Source organism: Halyomorpha halys, unplaced genomic scaffold, assembly GCF_000696795.3.
Source record: "Halyomorpha halys isolate HHAL.00 unplaced genomic scaffold, Hhal_1.1 Scaffold595.1, whole genome shotgun sequence".
Lineage (NCBI taxonomy): Eukaryota > Metazoa > Arthropoda > Insecta > Hemiptera > Pentatomidae > Halyomorpha > Halyomorpha halys.
In genome coordinates, this window is record NW_027112496.1 from 360,675 (window position 1) to 378,866 (window position 18,192).

The following is an 18,192-nucleotide window of genomic DNA, read 5'->3' on the forward strand; positions in this document are numbered from 1 at the left end:
TTTTTCTTAAAACTTCAACAAAGCCTATGTCAAAAGAACTGATAAATATTCTTTTCATATAAGGTCTCGTCATAATTCTTTAATAGTTCACTGTATATATATGAATATTTTAGATATTAGTACTCGTATACGTTTTCACATATTTTAATATAACTTTAAGCAACATTAACATTAACTTAACAGCAATATTAATGAAACATACTTCAATTATTAGGAACCTATTAGGCTTGCAGGCAGACACACTAACAACAAACTATTACTATAAATACAACTTTTATTGTAATAATATTCACTGTAAAAGTTCTCTCTAATAAGTTCTCGGAAGAGATTTCATTAGAAACGTTATAACGATAAAGCCATCAAAAATAATTTAGTTATAAAAAATCTGAAGACAATGATCTCGTAAAAACATTGTAATTAAAGTCAAATAAAACGTTCTTACATAAAACGTCAGAGTTAGAACCAGCATAACATTAATTAGTTATATTCCTAAACACTATTACAAATAGAGACAATGAATTATCTATAACAAACATTTGACATGAGATTAAATTGGAAAAGCACACGGATATGACTGTAAATAGGAGGGATCTATACAAACGTCATTGCACTGTTACAAGGTTTACATAGAGCCTTTACAGACTAGACCGTATATACCACAAGCAAACAACATCACTGAAGAATATAAATAATCTAATATAACATTTGGCAGCTTATATTTTATGATAATAAAACATAAAATCTATGCCATCTATTCCCCAATCCATTACATCCTTGGATAAACAAAATAGCCAATTTTGATTTCACCTTAGAATCTATCAATAAATCATCTAACCCTCCTGAAGTACTCAAGCAATGTTTTTTAAGTCTTCTCTCTACAACAAGGGCTGTACATTTATCTACACTGATGGGTCAAAATACTTAAATCATGTTGGTTGTTCAGTAGTTCAACCTGCGGAGACCATCCGCTACAGTCTTCTCCCCACATTCTCAGTGTTTTCCTCCGAGTTATATGCAATCTATTTGTCATTAACGCTAGCACATGAAGTAAACGGCTCCTCCATTGTGATCTGTAGTGATTCATACTCGACCCTCAAGGCTATTCAAATTTTTCAAATTTTGCATAACCTCATTGCTTTTTCCATCATAACATCATAAAATTAAATAAAAAAGTTAATTTCCTGTCCAGTCATGCAGGTATATCGGGAAACGAACTGGCTGACAAAGAAGTATGCACCCTATTTCCAGTGCCTGATTGTAACTTGGCGCTGTATGATTACCATAAATTGGTTCTGATTCAATGCAAGGAAGCATGGCGCTGTTTTTGGTACAATGTACCAGAAACAAATAAAATGAAGACAATTCTTGGTGATATTCAACCTCTATCGCCAATCATCGAAAATCGCCGTGAACAATCAATCATAACCCGACTCAGGATCGGACATACAAGATTAACACACTTCTTGGCACCTTCTTGAAAGAAATCCTTCACCGACATGTTATAGTTGTAAATGTACCCTGATGATGGAGCATATCATGGACCACTGTTCGCGGCTGGAATCATCAAGAACGTCTTTTGGCCTCCGGGAACAACGTCAAGCCTTACTGCCAGAAAACTGGAATAATTTGTTTAAGTTCCTAAAGGAGAGCAACCTGTACCACACACGAATGTAACCACGAAATCTAGAATACGGTGCCTCTAACCCTGTAGTTGTATACGGCACCAAAAAATTAAGCAAATGAATAAATATGCCATCGATTTACAGAATAAAAAATAATAAAATCTATAAGTGCTTACAGAATACGGTTGTGAACATTCAATCGAATCAATGATCCGAAATATATGAAGGTATTTGTTTTGGGTAGAAGAATAAACACAGGGAAAGGAAGCAGACAGGCTAAGATAAGCTGCTACTGATAGCCGACTGTCTTATGAATACTTGCTGTTAATTTTAGATACGTCTTACCATGTGTAAAAATTAACACTTTTCGAAAGCTAGGGCAGGGCCGTCCGGAGCTCAAATGGTTAGGCCTAAGTCTATCGTTCTGGGATCTGCGGGTGGCGCAGGTTCGAATCCAGCCTGGGAGCATTGACTTTTTCTTTAAGTGGAGGTCACACAAAATGAAAAACTGGACCCCCACCATGGTTAGAATAGGTAGGTAACCCGTAGATAACTAGGCAAACATCGTCTTCACTGTGGATTGATATGGGCAACAATCAACTAAAAGACGGCCATTATAGTTATCTCAAACTATAATGATATGCAATGTCTAATTTTTTGACTGACCCACTTATTAACAAAACACTAACCCGCAAATCATGTCAGTAATCCGTAAATGCCATTAACATGTAAATTTACTCGGTAGCATTTACATCTTTCTCGCATTTACTGAGTTTCTCGCTCCTGTTTTTCCATAAACTTCCCATTAAATTTTAAACGATTGCTTCTTGTAGGAAAACAAGAGATGTAGTTTGTCGAAATTCTCATTAATGCAAAAGAACGGATGACCTCAACCCGAACGATTATTGTGTAACAAGATACAAGAATCTGAATGAAGAGAACACCCTTATCCGAATATGTTGTTTTGAATTTCTTCTTGGTTGTTTTATTTTACTTATTTTAACTTATATGTGAAACTAACGGTCTATGTTAACAGGGTTTTTTGAGATCCATTTTTCAATTATTCTTTGGTTTAATTCAGTGATTGAAGGGCTTAGGTAAGATTGGTATACGATCAAAATTGTTCAGTTTAGAAAAATTTTACAATTCATATTTAGTCTTTTATTTAGTTCATATTATATAATGTTATAGGTAAATAAATTTGAATTATGAATTTAGACAGACTAACTTCATAAGTATGTTTATAGAAAAACAAAATTCTTATTAGTAACGTGCATTCTTGCTTCAAGCCATTCAATTAAACAATTATTAGTGTTGTTTAGGTATAGATCAGATCAAAACTTAGTTCACAATGGATTGTGCATTGGGTTTTTCTGGAAATAAAAATGGAGATATGAAAGCCCCTAGGGGAAACGAAAAAAAAGATGACCTTGTAAAACAATGACTGGGAAAAAGAAATGAAATAAATTCTAACAATTACTTCCGCGAGTTGAATGTATATATTGTAATAATGTGAAGAGGAAAATATTTGAAAATAGCTAATGAAAAGGTGCTGAAAGTTACAGATATGTGGAATAAAATGGTTTCATGTTAAAAAATGTAGAATTAATGTGGTCCTAATGGTTTTGGCTCAATGTTTGATAATTAAAAATACAAAGTAATTTATTTATAAGAAATATTATATGAGGACAAAATTAGATAATTTCTGTTATTTAATCTATAAGAACATTTGTTGACTGATTCATATAACTATGGATGTTGGGCTGTTTGGGCAATGAAATACCACAATTTGTTGAGGTTTTTGGTGTTTTATTTTAGTTACATTAAAGTAAGCTTTCTCCCAAGCAAATTTTATTTATTATAATTTTTTTTTTCTTCAGAAAACATTCCTCAGCGTTACATCCTTGGATTCATGGGCTTCCTCGGCGTGGCCAACGCTTACATCATGAGGGCCTGCCTTAGCATAGCTATCGTAAGGATGGTGAAGCCAGTGACGCACGATGAAACTTTGTCATCAGACTCAAGTGTCTGTCCGTATGTAGAAGAGCACCTGTCCACCAATACTACTATTGTAAGAATATCATCAATATATTCCTTCTTTAAGATTTAAAATAAAAATTAATCTATGTACTTTATCTCTGATGAGATTAGTTATAGTCACATTATTTCTTATATAGGGCCTTCCAGACTAAATTAATAACCAATTTTTTTTTTTTTTTTGTGAGAAGTGTCAAATTTTTCACCGCCACAAGTATACTCACGGTAGAATACGAAATCATAAGAATTAGCTGACTTGAGATTTTGGGGACAAAGTTACACCCTGTGATGGAATTTATCGTACTCTTGGCACTTCAGGGTAGTTAAGTCGACTTTACAATATCTTAAATTTCTTATGAGGCGTAACAACTCTGGAATTTCCAATGAAAAAAATATATTCCTAATGAAGGATTCTCAAAGAAAATTTAATTTTGAAACGATTTTATATCAGTAATATCGAACTGACCCGACAAGAAGGTGTAAACCGCCAAAACCAGAAAAAATCTTTTACGGGTTTCAGTTTTAAGTATCTTATAAAATGCTATTATTATTATTTAAGTATTATCAGTTGGCCTGATGGTTTGTCGCCTGGGAAATGTCTGTTACTATGTTGATTATTTTGGAAATTTTATTTCTCAAACAACTCCTGATTTGAGGATTGGAAGATATCATGAGGTCTACTAAGGCCGCTTGTGGCCGAGGTGTCAAGGTCTTCTATTTTATTTTTTTCATGACTCCCTTCCTGACCATCTGATATAAGGGGATGGGGAGGTCATCTAGAGATAACCAATATATTCTAACGACGATGGGGGTTCATGTTTCCAGTTCTTGGGGCAGCTCTAGAAATAAAAGTCGACCACCTAGCTTGGATTCATGGAATCGGCACCGCTGCAGTCACGAGGCAGTCGCTTTACTCCAGGAGTGGCCAACAAGTCGATCGCGAGGTCAATTTGGTTCGATCGTACAACGCTCACTATGTCTGGGGGGAGGGATCCTGTGTACCATGGACATTGAAGCGATTATAGCAGACATACCTTTCTAGCAATAGTTTAGACATATTTCCTAAGGAAAAAAGTTATTTATCCATATTCTTCCCCTCGATGTGAGTTTATTAGCCCTTTAGATAATTATTGTTTTTGTTTTTTACGTTGGTGATAAACCGTATATCTGTAATTTAGTACGATGTGTAATCAGCGAGCTATTGGTACATTAGCAAAAAGTAAGTCATATCATTCTTTCATGATACATTTTCCTGCCCAAAAGAAGGCAAACGCGAAAGCAAAATATAAAAATCAAATTATCAGCTATACTATGGAGCTTTATAACAACTTTTTCATATTTACGAACAAACAGTACAACTTATACATTGCAGTTTAAGTTCAATCAGGAAAAAGTGTCGGAAAATCGATTTTTTTAGGTAACGCATGTTAGGAATGCTGCTATCAAAAGTTAGTTATGGAAATTTATTTTCTTCATGAGCATATATCTCGAATACTTAATAAGTATTTTAAAAAATAAAAAATAGTTTTGAACATATATATTACTTATCCATCAATACCTCACTGGAATGCACCTGATATTGAAACGCAGTATATAAACATAGTATGCATTTCACATCCCTTCTTCCCTAAGATAAGATAAAAAGTAGATCTAATATACAGAAAAGTTGGCCTCCTCTGCATTACTTTCTTAGCTACATACGGCCCGGTAAAGGTCATTCAGACGGATTGGATTGTGGCTAGATTATGTTGGCTACCTGTAGATAACTCGCGGTATATTAGGAAAGACTAGATAGTGGGTAAGAAAAAAATTACTAAGTCGACTATGTATATCTAAAGAAACCTAATTCACTGTAACGCACTGTCAAACCAATCATATTTCATTTTGAACTTTTAACTCTTCAATGGATTCCTGAACACTCTGTGTATAATATGGAATATATTTTTACGCTTTTTCAATACTTGGATATCAGAATGTTCACGTGAAAAAATTCCTACAGACAAAATACCACATAGAGAATGAGTTGTGATTATTATGAAAAATAAATTGTAAGAAAATTATGTAAATTTTAAATTAAAGTAATTATTGCTATTTTAGTAAATATATATCTAAAAAAATCGTTTAGCACTTCATCAAAAAGCTACGTTTACATTTCTAAACTTCTTTTTTTAAAGAATCATGTTTCATTATGACTACGGAAATAATAATATTCTTTATTTATTCTGGGATTGATCCTTAAAAATAATATACAGGCGTCAAAATTAGGCTTTAGAGCTTTAGAGAAAAATACAAAATAAAAATGGAATTATAAAACATAATAAAATAATGATTTTGAAAAGATAAAAATGAACAACAATAATTAACTGAATATATAAAATAAAGATAGAACAAATAAAATAAAACCATAAAACATAAAATAACTAACACTTCTGATAATAAATAAAAAGAGAAAAATTATAAAAAATCAAATACAATTAAATTAAAAATAATAAATGAAAAGGTATAATTTCTGCTAATATACATATTTACAAGTATAAAAGAAAATTTAAAACATTAAATATATACCTTATTTGAAACTTTCAATTGTTATTCTTCCGGAATAGGATGGATAGAAGGTTTTCGAAGATACAGGATTTGAAGATTGGAAGGGTATTATAACGACGAATAAAGGAGGGAATAGAATTCCATAGGGAAGGCAAACGGATGAGGAAAGATCTACCAAAGGCTGCGGTTCGATGGGTTGTTACAAATAAGTTCAAAGGCCGTGAGCGGGTGTTGTGGGAATGCATTGAGTATCTAAATTGAAGGATATCAGAGGTGTACGATGGACGGCGGGATTGGATAAGTTGGTGCAGGATGGAAGCAAGAAAATATTTACGACGGAAGGAGGGGTAAAGCCACTTCAACTCTTCATTGAATTCTAAATAATGTGACAGAGGCGTCCCTGGGAACCCCAAAGATGAATCGTACTCAGCAATTATTTAACCGTTTTAATTTTGCTTCGAGGTCCCCAAAGACATCCCCGTAAACCACACAGCAATAATCAAAGTAGGGAAATACTCAAGAAGTAACCAGGAGCCTTCGGGTTTCTAAAGGAAGTAGGTGACGAATATAATTCAAACGCTTTAGGGTTGAGAAGGTTTGACGGAAAATATCGGAGACATGGATTTTCTAGGATAGAGTTTGGTCTATGGTGACTCCAAGGTTTTTAACGTATGGATGGAATTGTATTATATTGTTGTTTAGGAATAAGGTTGGAAAATGAGAAATAGTTTTCAGGAGGTGATTGGATCCTATTACGATTGCCTTTGTCTTCTCTGCATTCAACTTTAGCTTGTTTTCTTGTGCCCAGTGACTAATTCGATTCAAGTCTTCTTGAAGCTTCTCCGTGGCAACTAATAGGTCAGAAGGTAGGAAGGAATGGTAAATTTGGAAACCATCAGCGTAAAAATGGTATTGAGAATGTTGGATAAGGATGGGAAGGTCATTGATGTAGATAGCGAAACGGGTCGGGGATAGCGATGAACACTGAGGGACGCCACAGGTGAGGGGTCGAGTCATTAATATTTCAAATTTTCAAAAGATTCTATCAAAAATTTATGAAATCAGCCTTTAAAAAATCATGAATACCAAGAACTTCAATTCAAAGAAAATTTCAGTTACCATGTTTTACGACTGTACGCCTCATATGTTTATGATATATTATGTTTTGTTTACTTTCATCTGATCTATATTAACTCTTTTCTTATAAATATTATAATATTAAAATAATCTATGGACCAATTCTAACTAATAAAGTATATTACTAAACAATTGTTTTTGTTATCAGTTTAACTGTTGAATAAAATTAGTTTTATACAGTCAACTATCTATTCATCAATATAAATTAGTTCTATGTTAATATCAGTCTTATATTTATGATGCTTGTGATTATCGATCTTTGATGTAATTGATAAATAATATTCGATATATATCTATGTGTTAATTGTCCATTGTTTATATCTTACATAAGTATTTATTATGGCATTGGTGGTTCATGACACACTTCGACAACGATTCATCACCTTGCTCGCTGGTATCAATATTCAGCTCACGCCAGGACTTACTCTGGAGTCCAGAGAGTCTATCTCGGGTCTAGAGTGATGAACTTACTAGTGAAGACCTTGACCAACTTGACTGAGGGTCAATTGTATAAACTGTCCATAATTAATCCTTGTGGTGATGTTGCAATATTGTGGTACCTTGCTGAAGCGTCCAAGTCTGACTCTAGAGAGAAAATAATATTTTTTTGGTATATTATATTATATTTAATTTTCGTTTAAATTTAGTGTACGGTATTTTTATTATATTTATAATAAGTGGTCTTCTAAGCCCTTTTCTAAAGAGCAGTAATGTAAACTTTTTTTTTTTAATTTAACGAAATACGCATGCTTATGGAATGTTTTTATCATTAGTAATTCCTGAACAAACATTCCAAATCAGTTGAGGAAGTTTAGGACTATGTTTACTGATTGAAAAACAAGGAACAAATACACATTACTCTTCTCTACGGTTTCTGTCATTACTTTGTTAAAAAAAAAAAAAAATCAACCAATAGTCTGATATTTTACTGAAAGCAATATAAATGTATTTACGAAGAGAAATTAGAAATAAAATAACCTATCCTAGGTTCATTTGAACGGCGGAAAAATAAGTTTAAAATTATTTACTAAGAAACATGATTAAAAAAAGATGATAATTTAAAAATAACATTAAAATGAATAGGTGAATATAAAAAATGAAATATTAATAGTGAAAAATAACTTAATAATAGTCCATTTGAGAGAGCGATTACTTGATTATTTATTTACAGTTTAGTACATAAATATATCAACAAATGCATAAACAGTTTATTGTGTGTGTCTTGGTCTATGAACGGGTGTTTTCTTCATAAATTAATTATTTTAAACTTCAACTCAGTGTGGCTTAAATGCCACTTGTATATCTACCATTAATTTTTAAACATTTTTATGTTATAATGATTTTCGAGCGACATATTTGTATGGCCAGGTCAATGTTTGTCAGCGTACACCTCACTCCAAATGTTTTCCATAAATATATTTTGTAATTTTAATCTTTTGTAAAAATATTTTCCTCATTTTAAGATATACTTCATTACAATTTTTTTCCGAGAATATTTGTTGTAATTTTAATCCTTTGTAATATATTTTCCTCACTCAAAGATTCTTTTTTCTTTTATCACTTCTCGACCTAATTTTTTTTTTCTTGAGATATTTATTGGTTTTGTTCTTTCTTTCAGAAAAATGTTTATAGTCTCATCCCGAAAATCTTTAATCTGTGATTATTGACTTTGTTCTGCAGCATATTTGGTCAAATCGCGAATCATACATTTTTGGGAATAATTAAAACATACATTTTTGTAATAACTGAAACATACATTTTTGTGGAAAAACTGAAACATAAATTTTTGTAAAGAATTGGCCGTAACAATGAAGTTTTAAGTACATGAGTAGAGAAAAAGTTAAATATAAATGGAAAAAATTAATTAGTAAAATTATAAAATTAATAAAAAGTTTAAATATACATTTTTATTGTATATTATTAGTATTTGTTAAAATAAAATAAAAGAACATCACGAATTATTATATTAATTTCTTTAATCGATGTTTACGGTGATTTAAGTAAACCTTGAATTTCATTAACTGTATATATTTTAAGGAAAAAACAGTTCAACTCAATAATTGGTTTAAGATTCAATCTATAAAAAGTTTAGATGTTGAAAAATAATAAACGCTCAATAAAAGCATAAATTGGTAGATAATATCTTTATCTTCACAATCGATGTCAAAAATTCTTTACCAAAGGTTCACCAAACTCTTCAAAAAATTTTAAGGGACGGCACATTGTGAGACAACGAAGGTTCTTTTTTTTATTTCCAAGCAATCCACAGTTCTAGAATTCGGAAACCTTTTTTTTTTTTTTTTAATAATTTATTTATTGTTATTTACAACTGTATACATATATAAACATCAAGTAAATTTGCTGTAAGTGATATTATGACATGATACAAACATGTGGAGAATCTACCCATTGATAGAACTCCAAAAACATTTCTAAAGGAGAAGGTCTCGAGGCCATCTTCTTTTCAGACGCCTAGGAGAATTGTTAGATAGTGAAGAAGAAACCAGGTTATAAACGAGTTGGTTTGGGTGGTTGGGAAGTTTATCATGGAAGGATTGGTATCGGGTTCTGGCCAAATCGGCGACATATGTGAATTGAGGTCCTGATGGATGATTTGATTTGTGACAAAGTAAGGAGCATTAAGGATTTTACGAAGGATTTTGGACTGTAAGGATTGGATTCTAGAGGAATTCGATGGTTCGATGGAACATTTTAATTGTGAAAAACGGTTTAGGTTATAAAGATGTGTTTTGAATTAAAAATTAGATAGTATCATGTAGAATATATAATTGAACAGCTAAAAGACATTAAATCGATCACAATCATTTTTATTCTTCTTTTAAATCGCTTTGGAGCTGATCAAAGAAAATAAAAGGATAAAATGTTTTAATTTTGACTAATCTTGTTAAACAATATATGAGAACAATGGTGATTTTTTTGTTTTTAATGGCACGGCAGTTGATTGTCCTACCTATTGGCATGACAGTCAACTATCTTCTTGTAAATGGTCTTTAAGTACCAGTACACATAAGGATTTTACTTGAAATGATCTTATCGCATCAAAACGCTAACGGAAGAAGAGTTTTTTTTTTTTATACTGGTGGTCAGAGTTCTTATTTGTTCAATATCAATTGAAAGTCGAATTCATTGGATTTATTTTTTAAGGAAGTGTAGGCTTCCCTGATTTTACCCGTTATCAAGACTGCTTTGTCTGCTTGGCTGTCAAGGACTTTTGTTGAGCGTAAAAATCGAAGGACATGCTACAGGAAGGTGTTGGAGTTAGAGTTATTGGACTATACCAGCATACATTTTTGAACCAGTTAGACTTCTCAAATAACGCATCAAAGTAATTAATGAATAATCAATATAAGCAGAATTGAGAGTAATATAATCTTTCTGAATTATAAATATTAATTTAATAAATATAAAATTACTAAATATAACCGAAATACTAAAGTATTGATGCTTCAGTGTACTAAAAATTACCTAAATGTCGTTGATCATTTTACTGCAGTTATTATTATTGTACTGAGTGGGGTCTACAAATACTGGGAAATTCTTTTTCTTGCAAATCTTTGTGAAAATATGTTTGTTTCTGAGCTGGGCGGTAATTAAGTCCTTTTTTTTATTCCGAGTAAAAAGTATATGAATTATGAGCACAAAGTATAATCAATTACACACATACTCAACAATTACGATTACTTTTGTAATCGATTTCATCATATTTTAAAATGATTAAGTACTATTTTAATTGATTACATCGAATTGAAAAATTGTGAGTTAATATATTGTTCTTAAATACTCTGTGATGAACATTTTTTAATAAATTATTTTCGTATTCTAACTCATTTTTCAAGAAACCGTTTCAAACAGTTGTAATTATTATTGCGATAAGCTTAAAGGTGGTTTTGTATGGTGTTTGCTTATATTTCATAAATTAAATATTGAAAGTAAAATATAATATAATATGAAAATATTGAAAATATTGAAAGTAAAAGTAGTTTTCTTTCATAAAATATACTTAAATCAAAAATAATATCGTATTCAAAATAGTAAAATATAATCATAGTACTAAATGATATGAGTATGATTACTTTTACTCAATATTTTTTGAGTGTTAATTACAAACACTCGTTTTCAAACTGCTTTCAGTATTTATGAACTTCCTATGCTGATTTCTCAATTTTTTCTTGAGTACAGATTACTTTACTAGTACTCAGCTTAAAATATTTTGATATGAGTATGGAATTCTGTAATCAAATATTCTGAGTACTAATGAGTAATCGTACCTGAGCCAAGATTAGTATCTCAGGTACTCTGCACAACATGCCCAATTTTTGTAGGCAACGGCAAAGTATTAAGGAACACGCTTGTGATTTTCCATTTTGCACCTAATATTGAACCACAACTTTTATTTCTGAGCTATAAATTACAAAATTTTATAGTAATTTTTGCAATCCATTTATTGACCAAACTTATTTTATTATTAAATCGAGCTCACAGCTCATTCACAAGGAGTCATTTTTAGAAATTTCTTAGTCATTTTTCAGTGATGTTATTATTTTGTTTACATCATCCACCACCTACGATAGAGTGTAAAGGTATGGTGACTGATTGACAAAAAATTTTCAAAATTTAATTTGATACAAACCTGTTTTAGTAATGTTGAGTTATATTAATTATTATTTACTGTTTTAACAGTATATTAATTAATCTCCAAATTTCGATTTGGCTTTAGGTCAACCCATTTTATTTTATATTATGCTAATTCTGAGAGTAAATCTGAATTTAAGACGCTTTCATATTAGGCATGTTTTTGATCAAATGTGTCCTGAAGGTGTAAGCAACTAAAAAAAAAAAAAACCAATGTTTTGCTGTTGTTGGCAACGTACATATGATACGTAAATGAAAATCTTTTCGGAGTTCAATGTCTCATAGAGAATCCATCTAAATCGTGGTATTTCTTAATTGAGGCCTTTTTAGTCTCTTAGGCTGGTCGAGAAAACTCAAATCATGATTACGGATTCTTATAGAAAATCAGATTTTAGAACGATTTTGTTATATATATATTTTCGATTTCCCGCACCGCAAATTGTTAAAATCCATATTTTTTGTGATTTGTGCCGTTAGGACATATCGTCTAAAAAAAAGGTGCCCAATGTGAATTCGTATAATATCTCATATACTATCAGAATACATTAAAAAAGTACTCCATTCCATTAAAATTTCCAGTTTTAGGTGCGCTAGTGTAGGTTAGAAAATTTACAATAACCTTAATCTTACAACAATAAACCAAGCTGCTGTTTGGATCTAGCAAAATCAAACCAAAATTCCAAAAATTGTAGAGGTTAAGAGAAATGAACTTGTACTCTCGTTATATCTCCTTATCTCCTTTTTGTAAAGATTCCTCGATCTCTTAGTATGCCTCAATAAAATTTTAGGAAACATTAGCGGTTTGTTAAGAAATGTAGGTTATTTAGTTGTATAGTTATATAGCTATTTAAGAGACAACTAAGAAAATATTGACTCATTGCTATCTTCAGGTTTCGAAATCTTCTAACAGCTAATTATTATTGCTTATATTGACAGATATCGCATTAATAGCTTCATTCGATCAAATCCAAACCAATGGAAATGACGTTATTTTTCTATGATGAAATTACTTTCATCTAATAAATCCATTTTGAAAAAAAAAAATATTAAGAGGTGATTCTTCAAATTTTATGAATTAATAATTTAAAAGTTAATTAACTCTTTAAACTGTCCTATAAAAGACATTATTTATATATATATGTAATTTCTCTGCATGTTATAGTCTGAAGTTTCTCACATATTTTAGCTGCAATCAATTACAAAGATGATACAAATTCGTAAAATTGCCCTAAAATAGCATTCAGTACTTGTAGCTGTTCGTAACTTTATTTTATTTATATTAATCAGTAACTTTAGTATCTTGAAGAACACAAAGAGCTAAAGGAAAAGTACTGTACAATTTACTACAAAATTCTAACTACTGATCTTTTGCAATTTTGTTTTCCAATTATGTTTTATTTAGTATTTATGTTTTATTATATAATCATTATTAATATTTGTTATTGATATTTAAATGAACCTTTTTAATTTTTGGTTCACTCCTCATCGATACTGGGCCGTCGTGCGGGTTTTAGGCGCCTTAGGTGAACCCCCATACCAACTCCCAAGATAGCCAGTATTTACCTATATTTTTGCGTGTTGTGTAACGCACTTCTACCAATGGATATAATTTTCGACATTTTAGCCAGCTCGTGTAATTTTAATTAATAAAAAACTATAATATATATATATAAAAGGGAAACGTTCATTGGTTGTTTTTTTCTTTTTTCATTATTTAAATCCTAATTGATAAAGATAAAAAGTAAATAAACAAGTTTATTTTTAGGTATAAAGTAAAAAAAAACTTATTTCTTACACTGGTTTTAATTTTTGTCTCCGATCGGTGATGGCAATGCTTAGAAATTTCAAAAAGCAGAATATTCCAGTTTACTACGTCAATGCCTTACAGTTAATACTCCTTTTTATATTCTTTATTAGTGCATGAATAGGTGACCTTGAGATGTCCTTGAAAGATTATTTTTATAAATACTGAAATAAATTTTATAAACAATTTTTATCTAGCCCTAGCTTGTAATATGATTTATTTTACACTTATAACCCGCACCAGCCTTAAGAATTAAATTGATGCTGTCCCAGGAAGATTAAATCAGGGAACAATTAATATAAGCCGACCAGGCCTTATGTATGGGTAATGCTCAGAAAACCATAGTTTTATACCAATCGTAATTGAAAGAACAAAATCAGGAACATTCCTCAAGTGAAATAATTCAGTATCAATAATTATCTGAAATTTTTAAGCATTGGTCTCTTAAATCAGAATATAGTAAATTGAAAACCTACTCTTAATGAGCTTATAAAGGTTTAGTTTAATGTTTAAGTCAACGTTCCCTTTAACAAAACGTGTAAAGTAAGCGATGAAATCCAAATGATCTATGAGCCAAAACATGAAGTTCCAAAAAAACGAATATAGGAGAATTTTTGTTAGAGGCTAAAAAGGAATGTTGTAGTGACGTTCAAAATGTGAGATATTTTTTCCAGCCGAATTTTTAATCGAAAGTGTCGAGCAATGGCTACATTAATTTGATGACTTTTGTCATTTTTGTAAACTCATCCGTTTTTAGATTATTAAGGTTAAAATTAAAAAAAATCACAATTTTTTGAAAAGTTAAAATGGGTCTATAAAATATTTTGTACACTTTTTTTGAACCCACAAACTACATCTTTCAGCCAAATTTGAGATTTTTAGTTTTTAACTTAAAATGTTTTTAGTAAAAAACGTTGACCCATGTTTGCTTAGAGTGAAATAGGTTTGTTTTGAACCAAGGAATAATTTTCAGTAAGCTATTGCTGAGAGTTCAGGGACAAGGTGTCTAATACGTATTCATATTTATGCAAGTTAAGGTACCAAGCCGTTCTATACTTTTTCACTCACCACTTTTACAGTTTTTTTGTATTGAGGAAGTCCTTGCCGTAAAGCGGTTGGATGGGGTTATGAAAATCAATTGTTGGTATTCACAGCACTACAACGTTACCGTAAATACTATGCCACCATAAGATATAACTTATCCAAGATATATTACTATTATATCTTTTTACTCCTTCATCAGACATAGTTTGAATAGACATGGCATACGTGCGCTATATCGTATCTTTGTCTCACCGAAATTTATCATGTCAACTTAACAAAATTGGTTGTTCAACATTCCTTGACTTTTCTCCCCTAAACAATTTAAAGACTTATTATATAATGTAGAGAATGTTTCGTAGAAACTCAAACTTTTTATTTATGAATGCTGCTAAAGAATAATTTTATATTTATGCAATTCTAAATTCTTAACTTTAATATTATAATTATTTTATTCATTATAAAATTTAAAAATATATAAAGAAGTATTAGCGTTCTCAAGATGAAATCAGTTAATGTGACAGTCTTAAAAAGGGAAACGTTCATTGGTTGTTTTTTTCTTTTTTCATTATTTAAATCCTAATTGATAAATATAATTGATAAAGATAAAAAGTAAATAAACAAGTGTATTTTTAGGTATAAAGTAAAAAAAAACTTATTTCTTTTCTTGGATATTTTAAATGCTTCTTGGTCCCGTTTTTCTTGAGTTAGGTCATGAATTTTATTCATAGCAATAACAATTTTAGCTTCTGGGAAATTCCCAAAATCCTCCATGTTTTAGAATATGGATAATCATGAAATGCTAAAATACTTGCTCGCTTGTTATTATATTTAACTAAACGGGTTAACACTCCGTCACCGTTATTCGATTTTTGTTGTTATATTCAGCAAACTCATTTCTCGATGTCCTTGGTCCATACAGCCTGATCGTGCTGAGTGAGAGAGCGTTTAACTTTTCCTGGACATTATCCTCTATGTTCATGTCTTTTTGCCTAAACGAAATTGAGGAAAGATCGCCAGCGTTATGTACATGTATTTTTTAACTGCTTATCAGTTTCTATGATAATTCGTATTACTATTTTTGTTATCTTAACAATTTTATATTAATCCACTTGTACAATAGTGGGGTCGAGTAGAGAAGCTATACAAATCATTATTTTATGAATAAGAGTTTTGTTACAAAATTTACTCTCAAATTTCGTAAATTTTCAATGTAGTCAAAATTGAGGAGTTATCAATAATTAATAAGCAATTATTAATAATTTCACAATTTTGGCAATATATTAAAGCTTTAATTTTGTTCAGGCACCGGTAGATAGAAAAAATATATCTTATTTGAAAAATTATCTCTTGTTCGCTATGCTTCTCATCCACTTCTATAATCTTAAGAAGTGAATCCTGGTCAAAACATCACACCAAATATGATATTAAATAGTTTAAGTTTTAAAAAATGTTAGGATTCTAATTCATGTAGTTTTGTTAATATAGTAATTTCAATTTCAACGTTTGCTCTTCTGACGTATCAAATTATACGTTAACAGTGCAACGAGTGAGATTTTAATATTCCTGATTGAAAGTTGACCTGATTTTAAAAATAAAATTAAAAAAAACTTGAGTGCGGCTGTATAATGCCGTAAACGGTATTAAAAAAATAAAATTAATTTTAATCTGTGTTTGGTGAAATATTAATATTTTATCTTCTACCTTTGTTAAAATTATTCTATTAACTTACACCAAATTCAGTTCATTTGTACTAAAAGCAATAGCAAAGTTATCCTATTTCGTATTTCTTTGAAGTTTTTTCCTATTATTAAGGAAAAAAAAACTCGAACCATCAAAGAATTATACAGATCAACAGTAGACTAAACGTGCTCCACGGCGTAAACTCCTTAAAATAATATTTTTACTCAAAAATCTTTGCATACAATTAAATAAGTAGTACTTATCAATTAATTGAAAATGTTTCAGCAGTTTAGGGAACTAAATCTTTAATAAAAGGGATCTTCAATAATGGGAGTAGAAATTTGTTTTATGTATTTTCTTCTAAACGATTCTGTAACATTTTTTGTGAAGTCTATTTTCTGACTGATTGGTGGTGATGTTGATGACCTTTGGCGTGAGTTTATTTTACCTTACTACCTTTTACCTATAATCAAAGACTAATTTAACATAATGTGGTCTGACATGATTATGGTGTAAGTGCTCTTTAGGGCTAACATATTATTATAATATGAATGTGTATTTATTCAATTACTTACGGTTACTTAAATTTAATTTTCTTTTTCTTGTACTTAAATTATTTTGTTATTATTTGATTATTTTTTTTTATCGATTCATATTTGTATTTAAACATACTATGATAGTATTTTATTTTTTAGCTACTTTATTTTATTATTGTTTATAATATTATTATTAAATTTAATTTTTTTTCGATTAATTTCTGAGAGTACTATTGTAAAAATTTCCATTTTTTTGTTTCTTTTGTTATTCTATGGCAGATTACATGCAGGCAACATATGCCATCATTGTTGACCCTGCCTTAAGCGGACCCGGCAACTATTCTTATAATGCCATTCTGGCAAAACAAGAAAATGAAATAGCCGGTATATGTATATATATATTCTTTGCTCCAGGAGGTAAGAAAAAAAAAAAAAACAGATTATATTAATTATCTTCAACGAAATAAAATAAAATTTTAAAAATTATAATGAACTGAATAAGAGTTGGTTGACTTGTTATCTGTTAACTGGCCTTTAACGTTGTACGTTAGAGATTTCTATTGCTTTGTTTTGGTTTTCTCCTTCTTTCTTTACACACGACGCATTTCGGTTTACATGAGATATGTAAAAAAATTAATTTTTTTTTCGTGTTGGGAAATTCATTGTTTTATATTTATCTCTGGAAAAGTCGGTGACCGATTTCGACGATACTATGATATCGGAGTTACCATTTGTGATCTTTTGGCAATATATTCATTATATATAGCGTTTCCATAAAATTAAAAATGTACGGTCCCCCTAGTTTTACTATTCGGTACACGGATCCTTGAACATATTTCAGGACAACAACCTTTTCGGACCATGAAATTCCTGCCGTTCCGCTCAGCTACGACCTTCTAATGTGATTTGTTAGAAAGCGGTAAGCGCCTTAAGATAATAATAATAATAATAGATTTATTTTTTATTAATATAGTTGTTTGAGAGTGGTTTAGTTTCTTTTTAAAAACAATTTTGATCTCTTTTCTCTCAACTTTATTTCTTTTTAACATCCGACGTTTCGACCTCTCAGGTCATTCTCAAGGATTCCTACAAACAGCTCCTTTTAATTACTTTTATAACAAATTTCCTTCACTTA

General features: G+C 30.4%; 1 protein-coding gene across 2 annotated transcripts in view; it reads left to right on the plus strand.

Moving 5' to 3' along the window:
• The window catches only part of LOC106684621 (sialin), a 79,977-nt gene that overhangs the window by 14,981 nt on the left and 46,804 nt on the right, over positions 1-18,192 (plus strand). For both annotated transcript variants that reach the window (XM_014426807.3, XM_014426808.3), the window contains exon 2: positions 3,503-3,693. In XM_014426807.3, the coding sequence (XP_014282293.1) occupies positions 3,503-3,693 (191 nt within the window). The remainder of the gene's footprint in view (positions 1-3,502; positions 3,694-18,192) is intronic.